The 22475-nt window shown below is 40.5% G+C and overlaps 1 protein-coding gene across 3 annotated transcripts in view; it reads left to right on the forward strand.

Annotated features, from left to right (window-relative positions):
* Positions 1–22475, forward strand: part of VIPR2 (vasoactive intestinal peptide receptor 2) — a 176265-nt gene that overhangs the window by 142672 nt on the left and 11118 nt on the right. For 2 of the 3 annotated variants that reach the window (XR_005216905.1, XM_037835704.1), the window contains exons 6-10: positions 8249–8390; positions 15706–15856; positions 16826–16886; positions 18615–18684; positions 19167–19258. Coding sequence is in view for 2 of the 3 variants with exons in the window: in XM_037835704.1 (XP_037691632.1) it covers positions 8249–8390; positions 15706–15856; positions 16826–16886; positions 18615–18684; positions 19167–19258 (516 nt within the window). In the remaining variant the exon portion in view is untranslated. The remainder of the gene's footprint in view (positions 1–8248; positions 8391–15705; positions 15857–16825; positions 16887–18614; positions 18685–19166; positions 19259–22475) is intronic. The other variant, XM_037835705.1, reaches the window with a different exon arrangement.

The raw sequence follows: 22475 nt of genomic DNA on the forward strand, positions 1-22475 counted from the left end.
TTCCTTGATGAATTGACCATTTTATTAATGTATAGTATCCTTCTTTGTCTCTTTTAATTGTTTTACTTTTGAAGTCTACTTTGTCTGATATTAATATAGCTACTCCCGCTTTTTTCTGATTGCTGTTTGCATCAGATATCTTTTTCCAACCTTTCACTTTCAACCTGTTTTTGTCCTGTTTATTAATCTACTCTGCCAGTCTGTGTCTTTTTATTGAGGAGTTGAATCCATTAACATTTAGTGCTATTTCTGTAAGGGCAGTACTTTCTTCTGCCATTTTGTCTTTTGAATTTTATATGTCATGTCTTATTTTTTCCCTCTCACTCCTTTTACCCTTCCTGATAATCTTCATTTCTACACTGTTCTCCAAACTTCTCTCTCCTGTCTTTTCCTATCAGCCTGTAGCACTCCCTTTAGTATTTCTTGTAGTGCCGGTCTCTTATTCACAAACTGTCTCAGTGTCAGTATCTTGTTTGTCTGAAAATATTTTAATTTCCCCCTCATTTTTGAAGGACAGTTTGCTGGATATAAAATTCTTGGTTGGCAGTTCTTCTCTTTCGGTATCTTAAATATATCATACCACTGTCTTCTTGCCTCCATGGTTTCTGCAGAGATACCTGTACATAGTCTTATGGAGCTTCCCTTATATGTGATGGATTGCTTTTCTCTTACTGCTTTCAAAATTCTCTCTTTGTCTTTGACATTGGACAATCTGATCAGTAAGTGTCTTGGAGTAGGTCTATTGGGATCTGTTCTGTTTGGGGTACGCTATGCTTCTTGAATCTGTAATTTTCTGTGTTTCCTAAGAGTTGGGAAATTTTCAATGAATTTTCTTCTATTATTCTCTCTGCCCACCCCCCACCCCCCAGACACCCATAACACATATATTCGTGTGCTTCATGTGGTCACCCAGCTCCCCAGGACGCTACCTTTATCCCTCCGCTCCTCTACTCCCCTCACCATGTGTTCCCCCATGTGTATGAACTCAAATGTCTGGTCCTCCAATCCACTGATCCCCACCTTTGCCTGTTCAAATCTACTGTTGTATCCCCCCGTCATCCTTTCCATCTCCTGCACTATGCCCCTCATTCCCACAAGTGCTGCCGTTTGTCTTTTCAAGTTTATGAATTCTTCTCTGTGGTCATCCAGCATCCTCCCTACATCCCTCATCTCTTTTGCTGCATCCTCCCTCAGTTAACCGACCCAATTCCCGAACTGATCTAGGAAATTTGTTTCAACATCCTTAATTGGTTCTTCCTACAGTTCATTGAATTGATTTAGCATTAGTTGGCTCAACTCCTGTATCTCGGTTGAGCCATTAATCTGCTCCTTTGGCTCGTCCACACTGCCATGTCTTCCAGTATGGCTCACTATCCTGAGCTGCCCAGGCATCTGACTTTCTTGATTAGTTTATTCTGAATCTCATTTTCACTCTTTTGCCTAGGGTTTTCTTGTTGGTTGGCTTTGTTCTCTAACCTTTGGTGTTCAGTTCAGCTTATTCTAGGCCTCTAACTTAGGTTCTATTTAGTTGATCAGAGTTTTTCACCTCTTCTTTTTCTGTTTCTTGCCCTGCCTCTGTGTAGTCTTTTTGTGTGAGGGTCTCCTCAGATATGGTCAACCCCAGTCAGGTTTTCCCAGTCCAGAGAGGCCCAGGTCTCAGGAGGAGGGTTTAGAGTTTCCTTGAGAATGAGCCCTCCTGTGAGGCCTCTAGACTCTGCTTTTCCTATGCTGTCCAGCAGGTGATACTTGCCAGCCAGCAGCCCCACCACCACCAGCGTGAGGAGGTATGGAGCTTTCAGTTCCCCTGGTGACCCTGACCCTGTCGGGAGTGTGGCTTACTGAAGCTGGTTTCTGAATTCCAGCCCCTGGGGTCCAGTTCCCCAAGGAAGGGCTGTCACTGGAGCTGGGCCATGCCCCCCACCCTTCCTGGGGAAGTTATGGTCTTCAGCTAATTCTTTCCTCCACTAGACTTATTGCTTTGTCTCTCAGAGCTATCCCAGCTCTGCTCTTGACTGGGCCCAAGTTACAAGTCTTATGGGCTACCTAGAATAGTTATTTTTTTAAAAAGAGAAAAATGTTTAAAAAAAGAAGAAAGAAAAAGAATGGCCCAGTATAGACTATTTAAAGGAAAGCCCTTTAATTCAGTCCTTGCAGTTCTGATGGGCTATTGAAATGCAAAAAGACAAGGAGTTGGAGAGCAATTGAGGAACAGTCAAGAAACCAGTAAAACCTGCTTTTCAGAGAAGGGTGCTGGCCCCCCGGGTTTGCATATGTGCCTGATTCTGTTTGAGCCCAGCCCTTCTCCATATTATGTTCACCCCCACCTCCAAAAGTCTCTGTCTTTGTTTCTGTTTTTGGTTGTTGTTTTTTGTTTGTTTGGTTTTTGGTTTTTGTTTTTTGTTTTCTGCTCTTTTTGCTAGCCCTATCTCCTCTCCGCTGGGCTGACTGCTCCCAGATTCTCCAATCCCGGTCTCAGTTTATCTGTGGTTGGAGTTTTTGTTCAGCAGTCTGAGTTTGTTAATCAGTTCTGCAATTGCAGTTCTCCCTCCTGGTTCCCAGCACCGATGGCCTCTTCTCCCTCAGAATTGTGCCTGGCAGGGAGGGGCATGGGCCCCCTGGCTGCAAGGACTTACAGATTTTGTTGATCTCAGCTGTGCCACACACTCATGAGTGTTGTATGATGTGTGTCCAAACTCAGATTCCTCTGCGGTGTCTGTTCCACACAGTTTCTGGTTATCTACCAGCTGCCACAGAGGAGTAACTAAAACTCACACCTCACCACTCCGCCATCTTCTTCTGTAGATATTTTGAAGATAACCTTTGACACATTAAGTTCCTTTCAATTTCCAGATTTCTGAAAGTTTTTATATCATGAATAGATGTTGAATTTTATCACATGATTTTTCTGCATATATTGAGATGAACAATATGGCTTTTGTCTTTATTCATTTAATGTGATAAACTGCATGGATATGTTTTCTACTATTAAATCTACTTTTCATTCCTAAAATTAACACTGCTTGACTATGATACATTACCCTTTAATTTGTAGCTGGACTCAATTTGTTACTATTTTGTTGAGGATTTTTGCATCTATGTTCATGAAACTTTTTGACCCATAATTTTCCTTTCTTGTAAATTCTACTTAGGTTTTTATGTGACAGTTATGCTGGCCATAAAATGAATAGGAAAGTGTTCCCACTTTTCTATTTTTGGAGTAACAGGGGTTAGATAAGGTGTATTATCTTCCTTAAATATTTGGAAGAATTCACCAATGAAACCATCTAGGCAGACAGTGTTCATTGTGAGAAGGTTCTTAATTATGGGTTAAAGTTTTTTAAAACAGATATTGGACTTATTCAGACTCTCTGTTTCTTCTTATGTTTGTTATGGCAACATGCTTTTCAAGGAATCTTTCCATTTCATATATATTGTTCAATAGTTTCTTATTTTAATGTGTGTAGGAGTTATACTGATATTCCCTTCTTCATTCCTCATATTGGAAATTTGTATTTTCTTTCTTTTTATCTTGATGAGTCTTACTGAATAAAGCTTTACAAATTTTCCAAGAATGAACTTTTGGCTTTATTAATTTTCTCTTTGGTATTTTTGTTTATTAATTTACTTCTTCTCCTCTTTTCTTTATTATTTCTTTTTTCTACTTTCTCTGGTTTTACTTTGGTGTTCTTTTTCTAGCTTCTGAAGATAGATGCCTACAACATTTATTTTTAGCCTTTCTTTGTTTAAAATGCATTTATTTATATTTACAAATTGCCTCTCAGCACTGCTTTAGCTCCTTCAAGTTTTAAGGTGTGTGTGTATGTTTCCATTATCATTTAGCTCAAAATTTTCTAAAATTTCTTAAGATTCCTTTTTTGACCCATGGGCTATAGAAGTCTACAGCTTAATATCCAAGTAGTTATTAAATTTCTAGTCAGCTTTTTGTTAATAATTTCTGGCTTAATTCCATTGTGATCAGGAAGCACACACTTGAGTTCAATCCTCTGAGATTCATTGAGATTTGCTTTAGGAACCAGCATATGGTCTATTTGTAAAAGTTTCATTTTCACTTGATGACAATATAAATTCTGTAGTTCTTTCTTTGTATGTTACATATGTCCTTCATATCAAGTTTTGTCAATCATGTTATTTAAATATTCCAAATTTTTACTGATTGTTTGAACTGCTCCTTCTGTCAGTTACTAAGAGATGCACATTAAAATCTCCAGCTATAATTGTGAACTTTTCTATATCTCCTTTTTTCATTATTTGCTTTATATATTTATAGGTTATGTTATTAGGGGCGTAGCAATTTAATGTTTTATCTTCCTGTTAAACTGATCATGTTTAGTAATGCCTCTTGCCTTAAAAATCTATTTTATATCTGTTATTAGTATAATTATATTTCTAGTTCTTTTTACTTTCATATATTTTGTATTTGCATGGTATTTTGTTTTCTGTGCTTTTATTTTCAACTTCCCTATGTTTAATATTTAATTTTGGTATCTTATAAACTGCATTTAATAGGGATTTACTTATTTTTATTTCCAGCTTGACAATCTTTAAATGCAGCATTTTTTAAATTAATCATTATACTTACTGACAACTTTGAATTTTTCTTTTCTTTCTATTTCTTTGTTTTCTATTATTTGCCTCATTTATTCTTTGTTCCTTTTGTTCTCATGTCTTGCTTCTTTAAATAATCAAGTTTATTATTATTACAATTTCCCCCTATATTAGGTTGTTAGTTACAAACTCTGTTATTTTCTAATTGTCAACCTAGATTTACAACATGCTTCGTTTTCTTATAGGAGTTTACCTCCAATTACTATTTTTATCACTTTCCAGTCAAAGACTTTACAACATTTTAACTCCATTTACCACCTCACGGCTGTTGCGCCATTGTTATATATTTTAATTCTACATTTATTTTTAATCCCCCAAGACATCATTATTATTATTGTTGTTTTAAACAATCAGGATTTATTTAGAGTTACATACTTATATTTTCTGGTGTTCTTTCCTTTCTGCATTTTAATGCTTCTGCCTGAGATAATTCTCCTTCTACCTGAAGATCTCGCTTTAAGATTTCTTTTAATGCACGCCTACTGGCAATGAATTCTTGTGATAACTGATTGCCTGAAATCATTAATTTTATCTTCATTTCTGAGGATATTTTTGCAAGTACTGAATTCTTTGTTGGCATTTATATTCATCCACCCTTTTAAATATACACATGCTTTATTTCTTTTGAAAAGTTAGCTGCCGGTCTTACAGTTGTTCTTTTGAAGGAACATGTCTGCTTTTCCTCTTGATGCTTTGAAGATTTTTTTCTGTATCTTTGTTTTTCAACAGTTATACTACCGTGTGGCTTAATGAGGTTTTCTTTGTATCTATCTTTCTGGGGTTTATGGAGTTTCTTTAATCTGTTACTGTCTTTCATCAGTTTCAAAAAATTCTTGGCTAGTATCTCCTCAAGTATTGTTTCTACCAACCTCCTTCTTTCTCCTCTCTTTCTGAGACTTCATTTTCCCATGTGTTTGATGTTTTCCCCATTTCCCACATTTTTCTTACTGTTCTTTCTATATTTTTTAGGACTTTGCTTCTCTGTACTTTAATCTAGATATATTCTACTGACTTGTTTTCCAGTGCATAAGACTCTGTTTTGCCTTGTCTTATCTGAGTTAAAACCATCTATTTCTTAAATTCAGGTTTTAAGTTTTAAAATTTCCATTTAATCCTTTAATCAGTTTCTTCCCTGATGAAATTCTCCATCACTTTATCTAATTTCTTGAATTAGATAAAATTACCCTAATAATCTAATAAAATAAAATTAGATAAAATAAAATTACCCTAACCAGGGTAGTTTTGCAGTCATGTCTGAAAATGCCAGTATCTGGATCTCTTTCTATTGTCTTTTTTTAACTTGGCTTTTGACCATTTGGTCTTATTTTTGGCATGCCTAACAATTTTTTATTGAATGCCAGACATGGTGGACAAATAATTAAATTGTGGAGGCTTTGGATGATGTTACCTTACTACCGAGAGAATTTAATTTTCCCCTAGCAAGTAGACACAGATGGGCAGATTCCTTGAGCCAGTCAGGGATTGAATTAATCTGAGGCTGTATTTCAGGCTCTGTGAAAGCTGGTTGGTATATTTCTGGTTTGCTATTTTATCGTAGGTCATAGCTTTTCAGAGGTCTTAAATGAAAACCTGGGAACCCCTCTACTTTGGCAGGCCCTGAATTCCAATTTTTGACCCTCCACTATCACGAGGTTGCTAAAAACTTCTGCCTACCATATTTTACCTCCTTACCACTGTTCTTCGCTTCATTTCTCAGTCTCTTGCCCAGCACATATACGCCTTAGGAATCAAAATGCCACAGTAGGTAATTGCCTGTTGACTTTTGGACTCCTTTGTCTGTGTTGTTATTTTCTCCAAAAATCATCGATCTTCACATCTGTTACCTTGAAAGTCCTTAACTCCATTTTTGTGCTCTCAGCCTGTTGAAACTGTTTTGAGCTCTATGCTTCTGCTTTCTAAACAGCCTCTGTATCCTGAGACATGAATTAGAGACAGAAGGAGGTGGGGGGTGAACACAGAGCTCATCTAAGTGTGTTTCTCTTCCCTCCAGGATCTTGACCCTTCAAGGTCTAGTCATCTTGGCTGCTCTTGAAAGCCTTTAAGCAACTTTTTATAAGTTATATTTGACCCCTTAGAGGGAGGATTAGTCAGATAAGGTCTCCTTCATAGTCACAAGTTGAAGACCTCTTTGGTATATATGTATTTTTAATGTTCTTAAAAGTTTTTAAACTTCATTTCACCTTAAAGGGTAAATGTTTCATGATTTCAGCAGTGCGTTTGTGTGGCACGGCTCCTTTCCTAATGACTCCAAACAAATTAGGTTATTATATGTTAGCAATGTTGAAATTCATAAATATCAAGCAATTCACAGCAAGACATTAATGGAATGCTTATTATGTGCAGGTATTAGCTCTAAGATGTTAAAAAGCATGTGAAAAATCACCAAAACCTTGTTTATTCCTGGGAAGAATAAATTCAACAAAGGTATAATCCGCATCTACTCTGTTTCAGGTCACTGAAATAGGTTTGGAGGAGAGGATAAAATGGATACGCACTTAATTAGGCAAAAGTTAAATCAAGTATCCAATTAAGTATTCTCCAAAGCAGAATTTAAGAATTATAAGAGAGATATAAACAAAATGTTCTGAGCAATTCTTAGAGAAGCAAGACACCACATAAAGTTAAGTTCAAAGACAGGTTCATAGTGACATTTGACATGGGTCTTGCAGGAGGATAGAATTCCAAGAGATAGAGTTTTATTGGGAGAGCATCCTGGGCAGAAACCCAGAAAAACAAAGGAAAACATACCACTGCAATAGAAGGAGAAGTTCTTTCTCCTGACCAAAAAGGAAGGTCCTCAGCCCTCAGATAGAATTTCTCAGGAGGGTGCTCAGAGCAGATTTAGTGTGAGGTGCTCCTGTGGTGATTCAAAAATGAGGGCACTGCTTTAGAGTCTGACTGGAGAAGATCAGTGTATGAAAATTAACTTTTGCTACCTAATGAAAGAAGTTAGGCATTCAATTAGAGTCAAAGCCTCTGAGAGCATGGTTTTAATTAATTAGCTGATAGAAAGGATGAGACTGGTTTTGATCTCTCCTATCTCAAGGGGAAGAATCAGAGCGAATGACGGCAACTCCAGGAGACAAAAAAAGAAAAAAAAAAAGGACTAAAAACAAAGAACGGAGGTAAGGGAAGGGAAAAAGCAAAATGTCCATTTTTGAAGAATTCAAATACCTGCTGCTGCTGTTGCGGTGGGGTCCACACGTAGTGAATAAGAAACCCAAGGAACTCCAGTCTTCAGGAGATTTGCTGCAAAACTGGCTCAGTCCTCACATGTGTGATGTGGGACTCATGTCTGTTGTATAAAATAACTGCAGGTTCTTGACTCCTAGCATGTTTTGCTTTACACTTTAATGCTGAAATTCTGTTCATAAAAATCTAACCTAAGGAAATAGAAATAAGGGGAAATACTGATGTATAAAAATATTTACCATTGTGCAAAACTGGAAACAACCTAAATATACAATGATAATGGAAATGTTAAATAAATGATTAACCTCCATAAAAAAAGAAAACCTTAATTTAAAAACCACATAGGCAATATTAAAATGGCCACTAAATCAGTATTTTAATGTCCCTCCCTCCCTCCCTCTCATCAAAGGAAACTGCACTGCACCCGGAACTACATCCACCTGAATCTGTTCCTCTCTTTCATCCTGAGAGCCATCTCGGTGCTGGTCAAGGATGACATCCTCTACTCCAGCTCTGGCACGCTGCACTGCCCCGACCAGCCATCCTCGTGGGTAAGGCTGTCCCATAGTCAGGGCTCTATCCCTGCAGGCATTCCTGATAAGCCTGGGGTTCCTCGCATACCCCTTGAGAGACGGGACATCCTTTGTGGGCTCTAGCACCCACCAACCACCCCCTACACCCTCTCGGTGCCTTCATCTTCATTCCCACTTTTCATGATTAAGTCTCAGTGCTGGTGCAGTGGGGTCCCTGGAGGTCCTGTAAGACAAGGAGTCAGGTCTGAAAACCCTAAAAGGATCTGGCAGTGAGAAGAATATTCAGGTAGCAGCATAGAGGCTGGGGAGCCAGACCTGGTGCCGAGGCTGAGAGGGTGAGAGGCAAAGTCTTGAGGGTCTGATGGAGTCCAAGGCCACTGCTCAGGGGCTGGGAAGCGAGGGGCCAGGAGATCTGACACACAGTCAGCTTTCTGTTCTGGCAGCAGAGCCAGATCCTGGCTAAGGGGATTGCAAGGAGCAATCAGCAGCAGCTCCTGGTTGGAAAATCTTGGCATAGATGAACCCACACGACTCCATTGTTTTCTTTCTAAATCTAAATCCTGAGCAGTTAAATGCCTTCATTCCGTTTGTGTGGTGAATAATTGCACGGGCTAGGCCATGTCCTCTGATGAACCCAGTTGAATGCCTATTAATACGCTTGGATCCAACTCTGATACAAGGATAAATAATCTCAATTATTGATTTCTACAAGTGCAGTATAGGCTCTATTACACACTACCCATGCTGATGGCTGATTAATTGAATTTAATACAATGACAAATATTTATTGAGCACCTCCTATATGCAAGTCATTCGATGAAACTTTTCTCCCTACAATATAATGCTACAGTATAACCTTGGGATCTTTGGGAAGCATTTGAGTTTCAGGAACATCACCCTTTATTTGAGGTTACAGCTATTGAGGTTGGCTAGTCTCTTCTATAAGGAGCCTGGAATGCTGCATATTCCAAAAGGATACAGTCATCTGCTGGCACCATTGCTCTGGACTGAACAGATTTGAATTAATTTAGTTTTAAGATAGTAAAGACCTTTTATAATTCTACAAAAAATCAGCTGTTTCTTAGGCAAACTGCCATCAGCCTTAGCTACTGGTAAATGTATTTCTGGCAATGATCTGGCTCGTGATGCATGTGGATTGATAATAAAATGAGCCTATCATAATAATAAAATTTAAATCAAGACACATCTCCTGGCAAATCACCACTACCCAAGCAGAGATCAGACCCACCAAGACTCCTGTCCTAAGTTGGCAACAGGGTGAGCTCTAAAGAGAAAAGCAGGGAAACAAATCGGATTCTCCTCTCACTGAGTGACTTTTCTGTCTGAGGCTGTCTTCTCTGAATGGGTCTCAAAGTTTTGCGCTAATGATTCCTCTTTCCTTAGCTGTTTATTAAAGGAACAGAGAGATGCCTGGGAAATACTGAGCCTTGAGAGACCCACAAATACCATTTGCCCAAGAGCAACCAGCTCCCAACTTTCTGTTGCCTCTTAGACCCAAAGGATCTGACCCACTCCTCACTTAGGGGAACTGAGGAAAATGACTGACAGAATCTCAGAGGAGTAGAGCAGGTGTTTGAGCTCTTCAGGTGATTGGCTAAGCCACAGTGTGGTAGATGGCATCACAGACCCCAACAAAAGACATGTTCTTCATCTTAATCCGCATGCCTGTGGGTGTGAACCCATTTAGAAATAGGACCCTTTGAAGATGTATTATCAATTAAGGGGTAGACTCTTTTGTGCATAAAATCTTCTATTTAGGTCTGGCTCAGTTGAATCAGGTGAACCTTAATCCGTGTTACTGGAGCCCGTTGTAAGCAGAAGAAATGCAGACACAGAGGCGGCTGCAGGAAGAAGCTGGAAGTCAGTGGAAGCTGCCAGAACAGACACAAGAAGAGAGAGAGAGCTGTGTGATGGGAGGCAGAGATGCACGCTAAGGAACCCTGAGGATTGCAAACCAGCACGAGAATGCTACAGACTTCAGGGAGAAAAAATGGCCTGGACGACACCTTGGTTTTGGACTTCTAGCTTCCAAAACCGTGTGACAATAAATGTATTTTGTTTAAGCCAGCCCATTATGTGGTATTTGTCATAGAAGCCCTGACAAACTAAGACAGAGCTACCCAGCCCAGCACCTAAATTGGGAATCACTGACCTTTCCCCTTTGTAGCTTCTCAGTGACAGGTGTTCACTTGGACAGTATTGGTTAATTCTCAGATAGGTTCAGAATAGCAGTTAGCCCATTTTACAAATGAGAATACTGGGGCTGAGCTACACCAAGCAATTTGCCCAAAGTCACGCAGCTTGAAAGCCACAAGTCAGGATTCAAATTCTGAGGTCTGTGTGCACATTCAAATGCTAAATGTTCACATGCCCAGAAGAGTGGGCCCTGGGTGCTGCTTTTCATGGCTGAGTTGTAAGAACTAAATTTTGGAAAGGTACTGGATCCCATTTTTGGACCCTTTTGCTCCCAGCTAGATTTAACCAAACCAGCATTTCCCAAAGCAGAGCATATGGGACAGTTGTCCCAAAATAGGTAGCATGAGCCTTTTTCTCAAGTTGTTAGCAGGAGCCAAGAATATGAAAAGGTCTATTCCCTTTCAAGTTGATGACTCTGCACTCCTGCCAAATGTGCCCTGCTGACTGACAGGTGGATGGAACAGCTAAATTTGGCCGGCCCCTCTTCCCAAGTGGCCGGAATGGGAGGCTGTTTCCCCTGGGCTGCCAGAGTGGGTTCTAGGAGATTCTCTAGCGCACTGTCAGTAATTCCAGGGTCCCCAGCAGAGGAGATAACTGCATCTAGAACCAGGCCTGGCCTCTGCAAAAGGCAGTCTTGCAAACAGCTATGTCTTGCCACTCGGTTATTGGGCAATATGAGGCGTGTTTTTGGTTTTGCTTTTTTGGGCATGTGTGTTTGTTTTGTTCAGATGCAGTGGAAGAATGTTCAAGATGAATATTTTGGAGTGGAATGGGTTATGTATGGGCTGCCTCATGAGAAGCAGACAAGCAGTTTATTCTCACCATAGACCAGAGCCTATTTCATGTAGAGCCTATGGGAATTTTCAAATGCCCCAAACCTAAGGCTTACTAAAACTGCTCCGTGCTACTCCCAGGAGAGCCTGAGCCCTGTCTACTTTGGGGTGGGATTGAGGAGGGTTCTGCCTAGCAGCCTAGAGTTCTCCAGCCGAGCCAAAACTTCAAACAGGAACGCACATAATTAAAAGCAAAATTCTGACTTGGCCACTACAAGCTGCCACAGTTTGGTTGGGGAGAGGATCAGAGCTAAGGTTCAGTCTGGAGGGCTGGGCTGGGAATCTGCACAGGAAGCATAGCCGTGATCACCACTACAGAGGGGCCCTGGCCCAGTCAGTGAAAGACTCAGTCAAGAACGCACGTGCGCACACGCACGCACACACACACACCCATGTTCAGACTGTGCTCTATGCCGTATTAGTGATTCATCTCCTTGAAAGGGTCTGCTGACAGTGGGCTTTGCAAACATGCTGTGGGGATTTCAAAAGAGGGGCATGTCCCTGTTCTCAAGGAGCTTAGGGTAGCCATGGATACAGAGCACATGTGAAAACCCAAGCAAATGGATATTATCATAAAGATGCAACTTGGCCACAAACCATGCATAGTGAGGGCTCCAGGGGCATCAAGCCCCAGCAGTCAGTAGTGCACACCAGCGCCAAGGCTTCCAGCCAGCCCTGGGAGTCCCTCCTTCCACTGAGATCAGTGCCACCCACCAGAGTCTCTCTCCATGCTCAGTTTGTATGCCATCCCTCATCCCACGGTCATTTGGCCTGCAGTATTTTCACACATTTTTAATGAAATAGCTTGTGCTTCCTTGCTCTTAATCAAAAACTGCAGCTCTCTTAATCTTCTAAGCACACTAATGCAACTGCCTCACATCTCTGGAGTTTACCAAGCATTTTCAAGTATGTTATCTAATTTTATCCTTGGAAGCACCCTGGAGGTGGGTGTTATTTTTCCCGTTCTGTTCATGAGGAACCAAGCCTCAAAGAAGCTAAGTGTCGTGTATAAAGATTACAAAGCCAAAACAAGCAACAAAGTCACGACTCTTTTTGGGGCCTTCTGAGTACAGCTGCTGAGTTCCATCTATGTGTGACAGACACAGCTCCCAGCGAGTGGGGGGCTGCATCACCTGCTCCCTGGCGTACATTTGGGATACTCGTCTTTATCAGGACTGGCTTTGTTTTATTTTATTTTACTCTAGTTCCTATAGAAAATCATACTCTAGTCTAGAGAAAATGTATAACTAGATGACCACCTGGAATTGTAACTTTTAGCAGGAGCCCCATGACTAACAATGGCTCTTGCCTTCTCTGCATTCCTTAAAGTACAAGAGTGAGTGGCAGATCCCTGAGTTCCAGTGAGGGATCCGCTAGGAAATGACAACTGACCTTGGGCCGCTTTCTTCACTCTGTGTCATAATACCAACACAGCCCCCCAGGGGGCTGGCTGGAAGACCCAAGGGTTCCTGTCTACCCCACCCCTTCCTCCCCATTGCACCCACCCCTGGCCACTCCTGTGTGCTCTTGACCTTGTGGAACACGGTCTGAAAGCCACTGCTGTAGAAAGCAGAGCCAATAAAGGGCTTGTCCTCCCCCACATCACCTGTCCCCATGTGGAATGGACTTGTTCAGGGAGTGAACCAAAGGGAAGAAATACAGAGATGATGTTTTGTCACCATTTTGCCAAGAAAATGGAATCACCTTAAACACACTTTTTGTGCATCTTTTTTCCTCAGCAAATGATACGTCATAGAAATCTCTCCATGTCACCTGGTCCGTCTCATTTCCTCTTTTAACTGTTGTATAATATTCTATAATGTGGATGTAACATAATTTACTTAACCATTTTCCGAATAACAGGTATACCCCTTATTATATATTTTGATATCAACAAACAATGGTGCAGTAAACATAAATATATATTTTTAAGTTGTGATACACATATTATTAGATAGCTTTCCAAAGGCTATAACAATGGATAGTTGTACCAGCAATGTGCAGGAATCCTCTTTACTGTGTCAGTGCCAAAATATTTTAAATTGACTTTCTGAAGTTCTGTCTGTCTGGAGGGTGTAGAGTGCTGCTACATTGATATCTGACACTCTTGGTTGCTGGTCAGAATGAACATCTTTCCACAAGTCCTTTTGGCCCTTTAAAAAATTATGTTATCTTTTTCTTGTTTTTATATCTGCCTATTATAAAAATTTGTCATTTGTATTGTAAGCATGTTTCCAAATCCATCATTTGTCAGTTGTCTTTTTTATGGTATTTTTTGTCACATAAAGGAATTTAATGTTTATATACAAAAATTGGCTTCTGTTTTTTTTTTACTTCTGCAGCTCTTTTGGTTTTGGATTTCTTGTCTTGGTTAAGATATTTTTATTTTTAATTTTTTTTCATTTATGGCTTTAATTCATCTGTATTTTACTTACATTTATGTATAAGATAGAAGTCTTTTTTATTGAGTGGAAAGAAAGCAAGATAGATTCAAATTAGGTCACCATTCCCTCCAGAATCTCACCTGCCCCAGAAGTTCTCCAATTTGATGTATTTCACTTTCCTATTCAAAGTGATTATGAGTCAAAAATTTAGCTAAGTTAGTTTTCTTACTCCATAGTTGTGTTGTCATGTGCGTCTCTTCACTTAAGATGTGTTGTCCCAGTGCTTCAGCATCAGAACTTGCTGGAACTTGCATTGTTCCAGGCCCTTTGTGTATATTCTAGTGGTAAAGACAGACAATAAGTAGTCATTAATATAAAAAACAGTACTGTACCTAAGAAAAATAAATTATTTTGTCACCTCCTCTACTTAGGAAAAAGAAAAAGTAGAGCAAGGTAAGGGGGAGTGGGAGTGCCAGAGAGGTTGGGGAGGGGGCAAGTTATGGGACTGAATAGGTTGTCAAGATGAAACTTATCACCATCCTAAAGGTCAATTTGAAATGGCTGCCATGAGTTTTTCCTAAGTATATCCACCCCATATATATATATATATATATATATATATGCATACATATATATATGTATGTATATACGTGGATGGCTATACTTACACACACTCACAAATACATATATATTATTTGGGGGTTTCATAGACACAGAAATAAAAGTGCTATTCCTTTTAAACATACTTTGTATAAGCTCACTGACTAAAGCAGCAATTTTATGTTTGCTCATGAAATTGTAATGCCTGGTATGTTTTGTTATATTAAAGTCTCAAAGATTAAAATTTATTTATTTTATATAATTTGTAATTTTGTTCCAGTGAAAACCTTTCAAAGATCCTTGGGAAAAAAATATTTCATTTGCCAGATTTCTCTTGTTCTCGCTTTAGTTTTTCATCTCTAGTAAGAGTTTCCCAAAATTGAAACCACTTTTCTTAGCCTCACAAATATTACAATTGCGGAACTTAAAATTTGTTTAAAAAAAAATCTAGAAACCTAGTTTTGGTCCATAGTTTTTCCCCTCCCCAAACTTTTCTCACTGGGCTGCTAATAAGGAACATAGGCTGTTTTGTCCTTCCCTTTTCTCCATTCATCCTCTCCCGGAAGGAGCAGCATGCTTATTGGGCCCTATAGTTTGTACCTGGTCACAGCCAAACACAATGGGATGTCACACGATGGTTTATTCCCCTGGGCGTCGTGTCCCTCTGTGGTGCAATGCCTCCTCTTTCCGTAGCTTGAAGTCTACCCAGATGCTGAGATAAATGAAGTCTCTTCTTCACTAATGGGCAAGAACTCTCCTCCATATGCACTAATGCATTTGTGTATGGGAGGAAGTTTTGAGTAGATGGTGGAGGATGAATGGACGGAAGCAAAGAGACAAGGAAAAACTGGAGAGCAGACAGGATGAAGAAGCAAGAAAATAGAGAGGTAGAGAAGGTGAGAAAACAGGTCAGGCAATTGTGCTAAAAACTTGATGTTTAGTAAAACCTTCCAGCAGTTCACTCTAAAAGTTATGAGTTCACTATTCTTAGGGATGGTTATTTCCATTTGCCTCTTTCCCCCTATGTTTATCTTACAGTAAGTTCAAAGTACTCATGTAAATAGTCTTCTGGGGCGTTGTGTATATACAAAGGGCCTCACTCCAGCATAACTCACATTTTTTTAGTAAACGCCCTCACCACTGTATTCATCACTTCCCTTCCCTAGACAGCACCCTGATTTGTCCTTTATTCCTTATACAAACATGAGAGTGTGTTATGTACTGGAGCAGCTATGTCTGCCATAAACTATTTTTATCCTAATGTGACTACATTCTCTTGTTCTGTTTGTAATATTCCAGGTTGGCTGCAAGTTGAGTTTGGTGTTCTTCCAGTACTGTATCATGGCAAACTTTTACTGGCTTTTAGTGGAAGGACTCTACCTCCACACCCTCCTTGTGGCTATCTTCTCCCCAAACAGATACTTCATGGTCTACCTTCTGATTGGATGGGGTAAGGATTACAAAGTGCATGCCTCGTTCCCCTTCTCCTGGGGCTGAGCTGTGTCTCCCCACCACATTGCCCCATGTGCACTTGTGTCAATGCCCCAGCCCTCCTGCCCAATGCCCTGATCTGCGAGCTGCCCTCCTCACCCTCCCTCCCATCTTGCCAGGTTCCTAATTCCCATCCCACAATTCCCAATAAATGCAGACTTTTTCAGCTCAGAATAACACGTTATTGCCAATGTAGGACACATTTCAGGGTTATGTTAGGAAGAGAACCTGAGGTTCCTCCTACAGCCAACCCTTTAATATTTCCAGTAACCAGGAACCTGGTTTAAAGCTGTTTTCAACTCCCATTCCTGGCCCCTTTAACCCCAAACTCCAGCTGTGATCCGAGCTACTAACAAGTAGCAAAACAATTCACACTTCTTTCCTCTTCCTCAGCCCAGCATATACTGATGGAGGGAAATCAGAGAAAGGGGGCCAAAGGAAGGGAAGGAACAAAGAGCTATTCCATAATGAAAGCTTGATAATATACCAATTAATAGGAACCTTTTATTAACAAGAATTGGAAAGGGGTATAATGCTATGGGACATTCCACATCAGCAGTGAAGAGGCAAACACAACACACAGCTTCTTCGGGGTATCACAGAGTCAGTAAAGATATTTTTTCTTCTACACATTTTACCACATGGGCTTCAATGATAACACTTGATATATGGATGATGCTTTTCAGGCCCTTGTAAGATTCTCAGCTCTCAAACACATATTTACTTATCTTTACTGCTTAATACGGCATGAATATATGCTGGTATATATTTACGAAGACTTTAAACACGAGTTTCCACTTAATCTTTTAATCGGAAAGCCATCACCCTTGACTATTCTGGTTAATAAATATACGTATTTGTGTCCAAGTTTATTGAACCCATTCCCATTTAGCCCGGGGTCTTTGTCTAACAAGGGGTCTTTCTGCAGGCATCCCCACTCTGTGCATAGTTGTCTGGACGGTGACGAGGCTCTTTCTAGAAGACACAGGGTAAGTGCCATGCCCATACCTTTCCCTTTAAAATAAGATCAAGCAACACTGATTAAGTGCCTGGCAATAGTAAATCCATTGGAAAAGAGAGAAGCTTATTATCTAGTTGGAAAGACAAGAAGGAGTTCATGCCAATAGAAGAGTTGCACACCCAGCATTCGAATGTTCAATAAATTAGAAGAAAAGACATCAAAACTCATGGGCAGTGGGGGTGGTCATTTGAGGTTGGAGTATTTGGAGGAAGATTCATGTAAGAGATGAAAATGGATCTAAATCTTGAAGAGAAGGTATGGTTGGGATGGACCAGGAAAGAAGGCAACATCATGAGTGGGAGGAGCTGTGTTCACAAAAGAAAACAGAAAGCAAAATGCATGTGTTCACCCGGATCAAAGTGTTCAAGAAGGTGAGCAGTTGAATCTCAGATTAAAATGGCCAGCTAGAGTTTAGGTAGCATTGCCCCGAGAGAGTTGCTCTTGATGATTCCATCTCAAGCACTGACTGTCGTAAGATCAGGGTCTAGAACTCTTCTGCTTTACGTATACAGTGAGCTTGGTCTTGATACACAAACACAACCACGTCGAGTTGCCAGGATGAATCTTGTGCCATGGCCCAGGCCTCATAAAGAGTCTCTGAGTATATCAGTTATCTACTGTTGAGCAACAAAACCACCCCAAAATTTGTTGACTTAACCAGTTTACTTTGGTGTGCAATTATGCAGATTGGCAATTTGGGCTGGACTCACGTGGATGGTCCTTTGGTCCCAGCTGGGCTCACCCATGCATCCATGGTCAGCTGCAGGGTCAGTTGAGTGCTGGCTGGTCCAAGATAGCACAAGCTACGAAGGCTCCTCTGCTCCACGTGGTTCCGGTCCTCCAGTAGGATATACTGGGCTTGTTTCACAGGGTACCTGTGGGATTCCAAGAGAGTAATTGGAAGTGTGAAAGGCCTCTTCGGTCTAGGCTCCAAATTGTCACTTTTTCCACATCCTATTGCCAAAGTACATCCCTAAACCAGCTAAGATGCAGGTACCAGGAAAAGACTCTACCTCTTGATGGGAGAAGCTGCAAAGTCACATTGCAAAGAGGTGTGGCTACAGGGAAGGGAATAGTTTAGCCTTTGACAATCTACCTTGGCTTCATATTGGAGACAACCCTTAAGGTGAAAATCAAAAAATGAAAATGTATTGCTAGACCAGACATTCCTAGCTGCACCTGCCTCAGTTATTCAAAGAACTTTTCTTTTTAATTAAAGATGCAGATGAGATGGAAACTCTTTCAAAAAAAAAAAAAAAAATCCTTTGTTTATGAGGACAGCTGGAGCCAGAGTGAACTTGGGCTCTACCAGTAGCCAAGTTAAGAAATGTTGTATTATAAAACTTAACTTGTTCCTTCTCCCTGGCTTCTGGGGTTACACTTTGGTTTCACCCTCTCCATTAACAGACTATCATGTTGAGAAGAATAAAACTAAGAAAAATCACTCTCCAGGGACTAATTGTTTCAAGCTCTGTAAATGCAGTATAATTGTGCTTTTAGAGTCGAGCAAGTAGGCAGGGCAGAAGGGATACAACAAAACCAAATGAGGTGGCACATGCAGTGGTAGGTGAGAACACATTTTGTTTTGCAAGCACAGTGTAATGGATAAATCCACAGGCAGCATACTTATCTTCATCTACTTTGTTTGCTAGATAAAATCAGTGGTAACATGATTTTCCTTCTCTCTTTTCAATAGTTGCTGGGATACAAACGAACACAGTGTTCCCTGGTGGGTTATACGAATACCAATTTTAATTTCTATTATAGTAAGTAATTTCTGTATTGAAACATGAATTATCCATTGAATTGTACACTTGGGCAGAGAATGATCCCATTATTCTTCATGAAAGATACATGACCCCTTTCCACTCAGTCTTCTGAGAGAAGAACCTCACAGAAGCTTGACTGCTACCCAGACAGTTGGTGCTCATTCCCTGTATCAGTTCAGTTCACCTGGGTTACATCTTGAGTGAAGAAGTGGGTATTTGAGCCTAGAGAATGAGGTCCAGCGTCAACTTACAGAGCAGGCCAAGTGCTTGGCAGTGCTCTGGCCTTTCTGTGATGGACGGTGCTGGAGCCAGGCCCAAGGCCAGTAGCAGATGGACTCAGTCAGATGGGATGGAAACCAGGACACGTAGGGGGAGAGCCTGGCAGAACCCTGGCCTTAGCCATCCACCTGGCAGATTCCTTAGGACTGTGCAGTAAAGAAAAACCATGCTCAAATACTTTGTTTCTTTTTTTTGTACAGGTCAATTTTGTCCTTTTCATTAGTATTATAAGAATTTTACTGCAGAAGTTAACATCACCAGATGTTGGCGGCAATGATCAATCACAGTATAAGTGAGTATGTGGGTAGAAACTGGCTATAATACTAAAACATTGCCACTGAAGTCCTCCCTTACCAGACTTCAGAGGGCCTAGAAATTGAAAACACCTGATTTTAAAGAAGTAAAATGCATATTTGAAGAGCAAAAAGAATGCCAGCATTTATTTGCCAGGAAGGATCTTCAGCATTCAGGGTTTTAAGGAGGATGGGGGGTGGGGGAGACAAGGGGATAGTGGTCTGATAAGCGGGCAACCAGCTAATGGCCCACTTTTTTCTCATTTAGTCCCAGGAGTATATGCATTGCTAATTTACATATGATCTGCACGTCTCTGAAGCTCAGAGAGAAAAGTATCTTGTGCAAAGTGATGCAGCATTTACGTGACTATTAAAGTGAAACACCTTCTCTTTTTATTTCCTGGCCATTTTGATCTCTTCTTTAGTGAATGTGCTTATTGAAGCATTTTGCCCACTTTTCTATTATGTACTCTGTCGTTTCTCCTTGGCCACACATTGTTCTCATTTCGAGTTTAATTCTGTCCTTCCCATGAGAGACCATATGTTCATGGCTGTGTGTCTATCTTGCGTATCATTTAACTACCAAAACCTAATACTAGATCTTGCAGATAATGTTTATTGACAGAATAATTAAAGGAAGATGGTTATCATATCCATTCAATGGATGAGGAAAGAGAAGCACAAGTGATTAAGTAAATTACCCGAGATCATCCAGCTAATCAATGATAATCTGAGGAATCTATAAAGAAATTTAAAGATTCTATAATTTCTTATGAAGAATTCATAAAGTAAAAAATAAAATCCACAACTCAAGTATAAAATTTAAATAAAATATCAAATAGTTTGGTGTTGAAGTGGTCAGTCCAGCCCAACAGGAGCCTCAGAGTCAAAAAGATCAGGGTTAGAATTGCAGCCATGCTACAAGCTGTGTGACCTTGGGAGGGTCTCCTGACTTCTCTGGGCCTTGGCTTCCTTGCTTGGAAAATGGGATTGATGCAGCTTTTCAGTGCTGCTTTGAGGATTCAGTGAGATCCTGCAGGTTGGAAGGTCCAGCACAGGGTCTGACTCACTTGTTTCCTTACCTTCCTTCCTACAGAAAATGCAGAGTATGGCTTTAGATAGATAGTTTTGAACAAACAGTGATCAAGAGCATGAACTGTGGAGACCAAATGCTTGGGGTTACATACCAGCTAGTGGCCTGGGCTAAGTGATTTAACCTCCCTATGTCTCAGTTTCCTTATCTGTCAAATGGGAATAATAAAAATAAATGTCAGTAGGGTAAATTGAATTAATATTTGAAAGGCATTAGTGCCTGGTACCAATAAGCATTGTGAAAGAGTTTGATGAACAGATAAATCTGATTTTTCCACTGTAGTAAATCAAATATAAGGAATTACTCTGCTCCAGCCCACCATTAAAGGCTGTACAGAAAGTGAGACTTAGAGATGGGGCTCCATGTCAAACCCAGAAATGATAATGTAGCAGATGGCTGTACCATGGAGCATGTTGAACACTCAGGTGAGAAGCCAGGCCAGTTCCTGGGGCTTGCCCCCAGGCCTTTGCAACTGTAAGGACAAAGGGGGTAAGGTCTTGGTTGCCCTTCAATCAAATTAAACTTTCGATTTTCTGTAAATCTTGTTTAGCTTCTCTGCTGACCTTTTCTTTTGGTTCTTTAGATGTGCTAGTTAAGTAGGTCTTAGAGATGGATGCTTTTATTTTGGAAACAAAATTAAGTGGGGATAATATAATAGAATCTGTTCTTTATCCAAGATAACAAAAAGGCAGAGTGTCTCTCCATGTTCCTGCCTTCTGGGTCATGTCTGTATGCTTTTTATATATAACTACCTTGTGAGAGAAGTAACAAAACGTCTGTGGATGGGGTCCAAGAAGAATCATCCTTACTGACGTCTCTTTTCTAGAAACTAGTATAATGGCAAACTTCTTTAGAATTAATAATGGACATTTAAGCCGGTTCTCTCTCTAACATTTAACTAAAGGGCATAGCTCCCTACAGAATCCCATCTCTTATTCACCAGGCTAATACAGAACAGAGATGTTAAATACAACAAGAACCATGGGGCTTTATAAAGTTAGATGTGCAGATTTGCAAATGGGCAGCAGTGCAGTCTGTCAATGATGAAACCCTCCTTGATGACTCAAGGCTCCCTGCAGGCTTTGTGCTCACATCCGGCTGGAGAGTGGGCCGAGCCTTCTGGGGTCTGTGTAGACAGTCAGTTTCAGGGGAAATTCTGCCCGTTATAAACTCCTGTTTTATTGTGAGAGAATCTGGAAAAAAATGAACACATTTCTACAACTTACCTTCCTGGTCTATGAGTGCTAGCTTTGAGGCAGATGCCTTAAAAATAAAAGAAATTACTGATTTTCTTAAAAGTGTTGAGAGAGGCAACTAACAAAAGATGGTGGGAGGAGTGGAGCAAAAATGGGACAGCTTCATTCCTTACCCCTCAATTCACATTTTTTTGAGGACCATGTGGTTGTGTAGGTTGAGAATTTAACTGGATTTCCATTTATCTGGCAAGGGCAGCGCTTCTCAAACCCTATTAATGTGTGTCCCCATCACCTACATTGCTAAATTGCAGGTGCTGACTCAGTAGCCCCAAGCTGTCCCCTGAGACACAGCACTGGGCACAAGTTTCCCAGTGATCCCAGTGCCCCTGATCAGCAGACCATAGTTGCATAGCAAGGATGAGATAATTATCCTCATTTGTAGACTCCCTTGTGGCTACACATTGGAATCACCTGGGAAATTTTTTGAACTACTGACATATAGGTCCCACCTACAGAGATCTGATTGAATTGGAATGAGGAGCAAGCAGGACATTATGGATTTTTAAAAGCTCCCCAGATGATTCTAATATGCAGCAAAGTTTGAGAGTCATTGGCCTAGACCAGTGGATCCCAAAGAGTGGTCCCCAGATAGCAGCAGTAGCAGTACCTGGAACTTGGTAGAAATGCAGATTCCCAGGCCATCCCCAGACCGACCCAAGTCAGAAACCCTAGAGTTTGGGGCTAGCAATCTTGTGGTTTAACGGGCACTTCAGGTGATTCTGGTGCATGCCAACAGTGGCTTAGGTAATGTTGGTGGAGCAGGTGAAGGTCATAAACATTGAAGTGTTTTTGTTTGGTGGGGAGGGGTAGGGGAGGACAAAAGAAGGATGATAATTGCAGTGATGGTGAAGGTAAAATTTAGTTCAG

Source organism: Choloepus didactylus, chromosome 5, assembly GCF_015220235.1.
Source record: "Choloepus didactylus isolate mChoDid1 chromosome 5, mChoDid1.pri, whole genome shotgun sequence".
Lineage (NCBI taxonomy): Eukaryota > Metazoa > Chordata > Mammalia > Pilosa > Megalonychidae > Choloepus > Choloepus didactylus.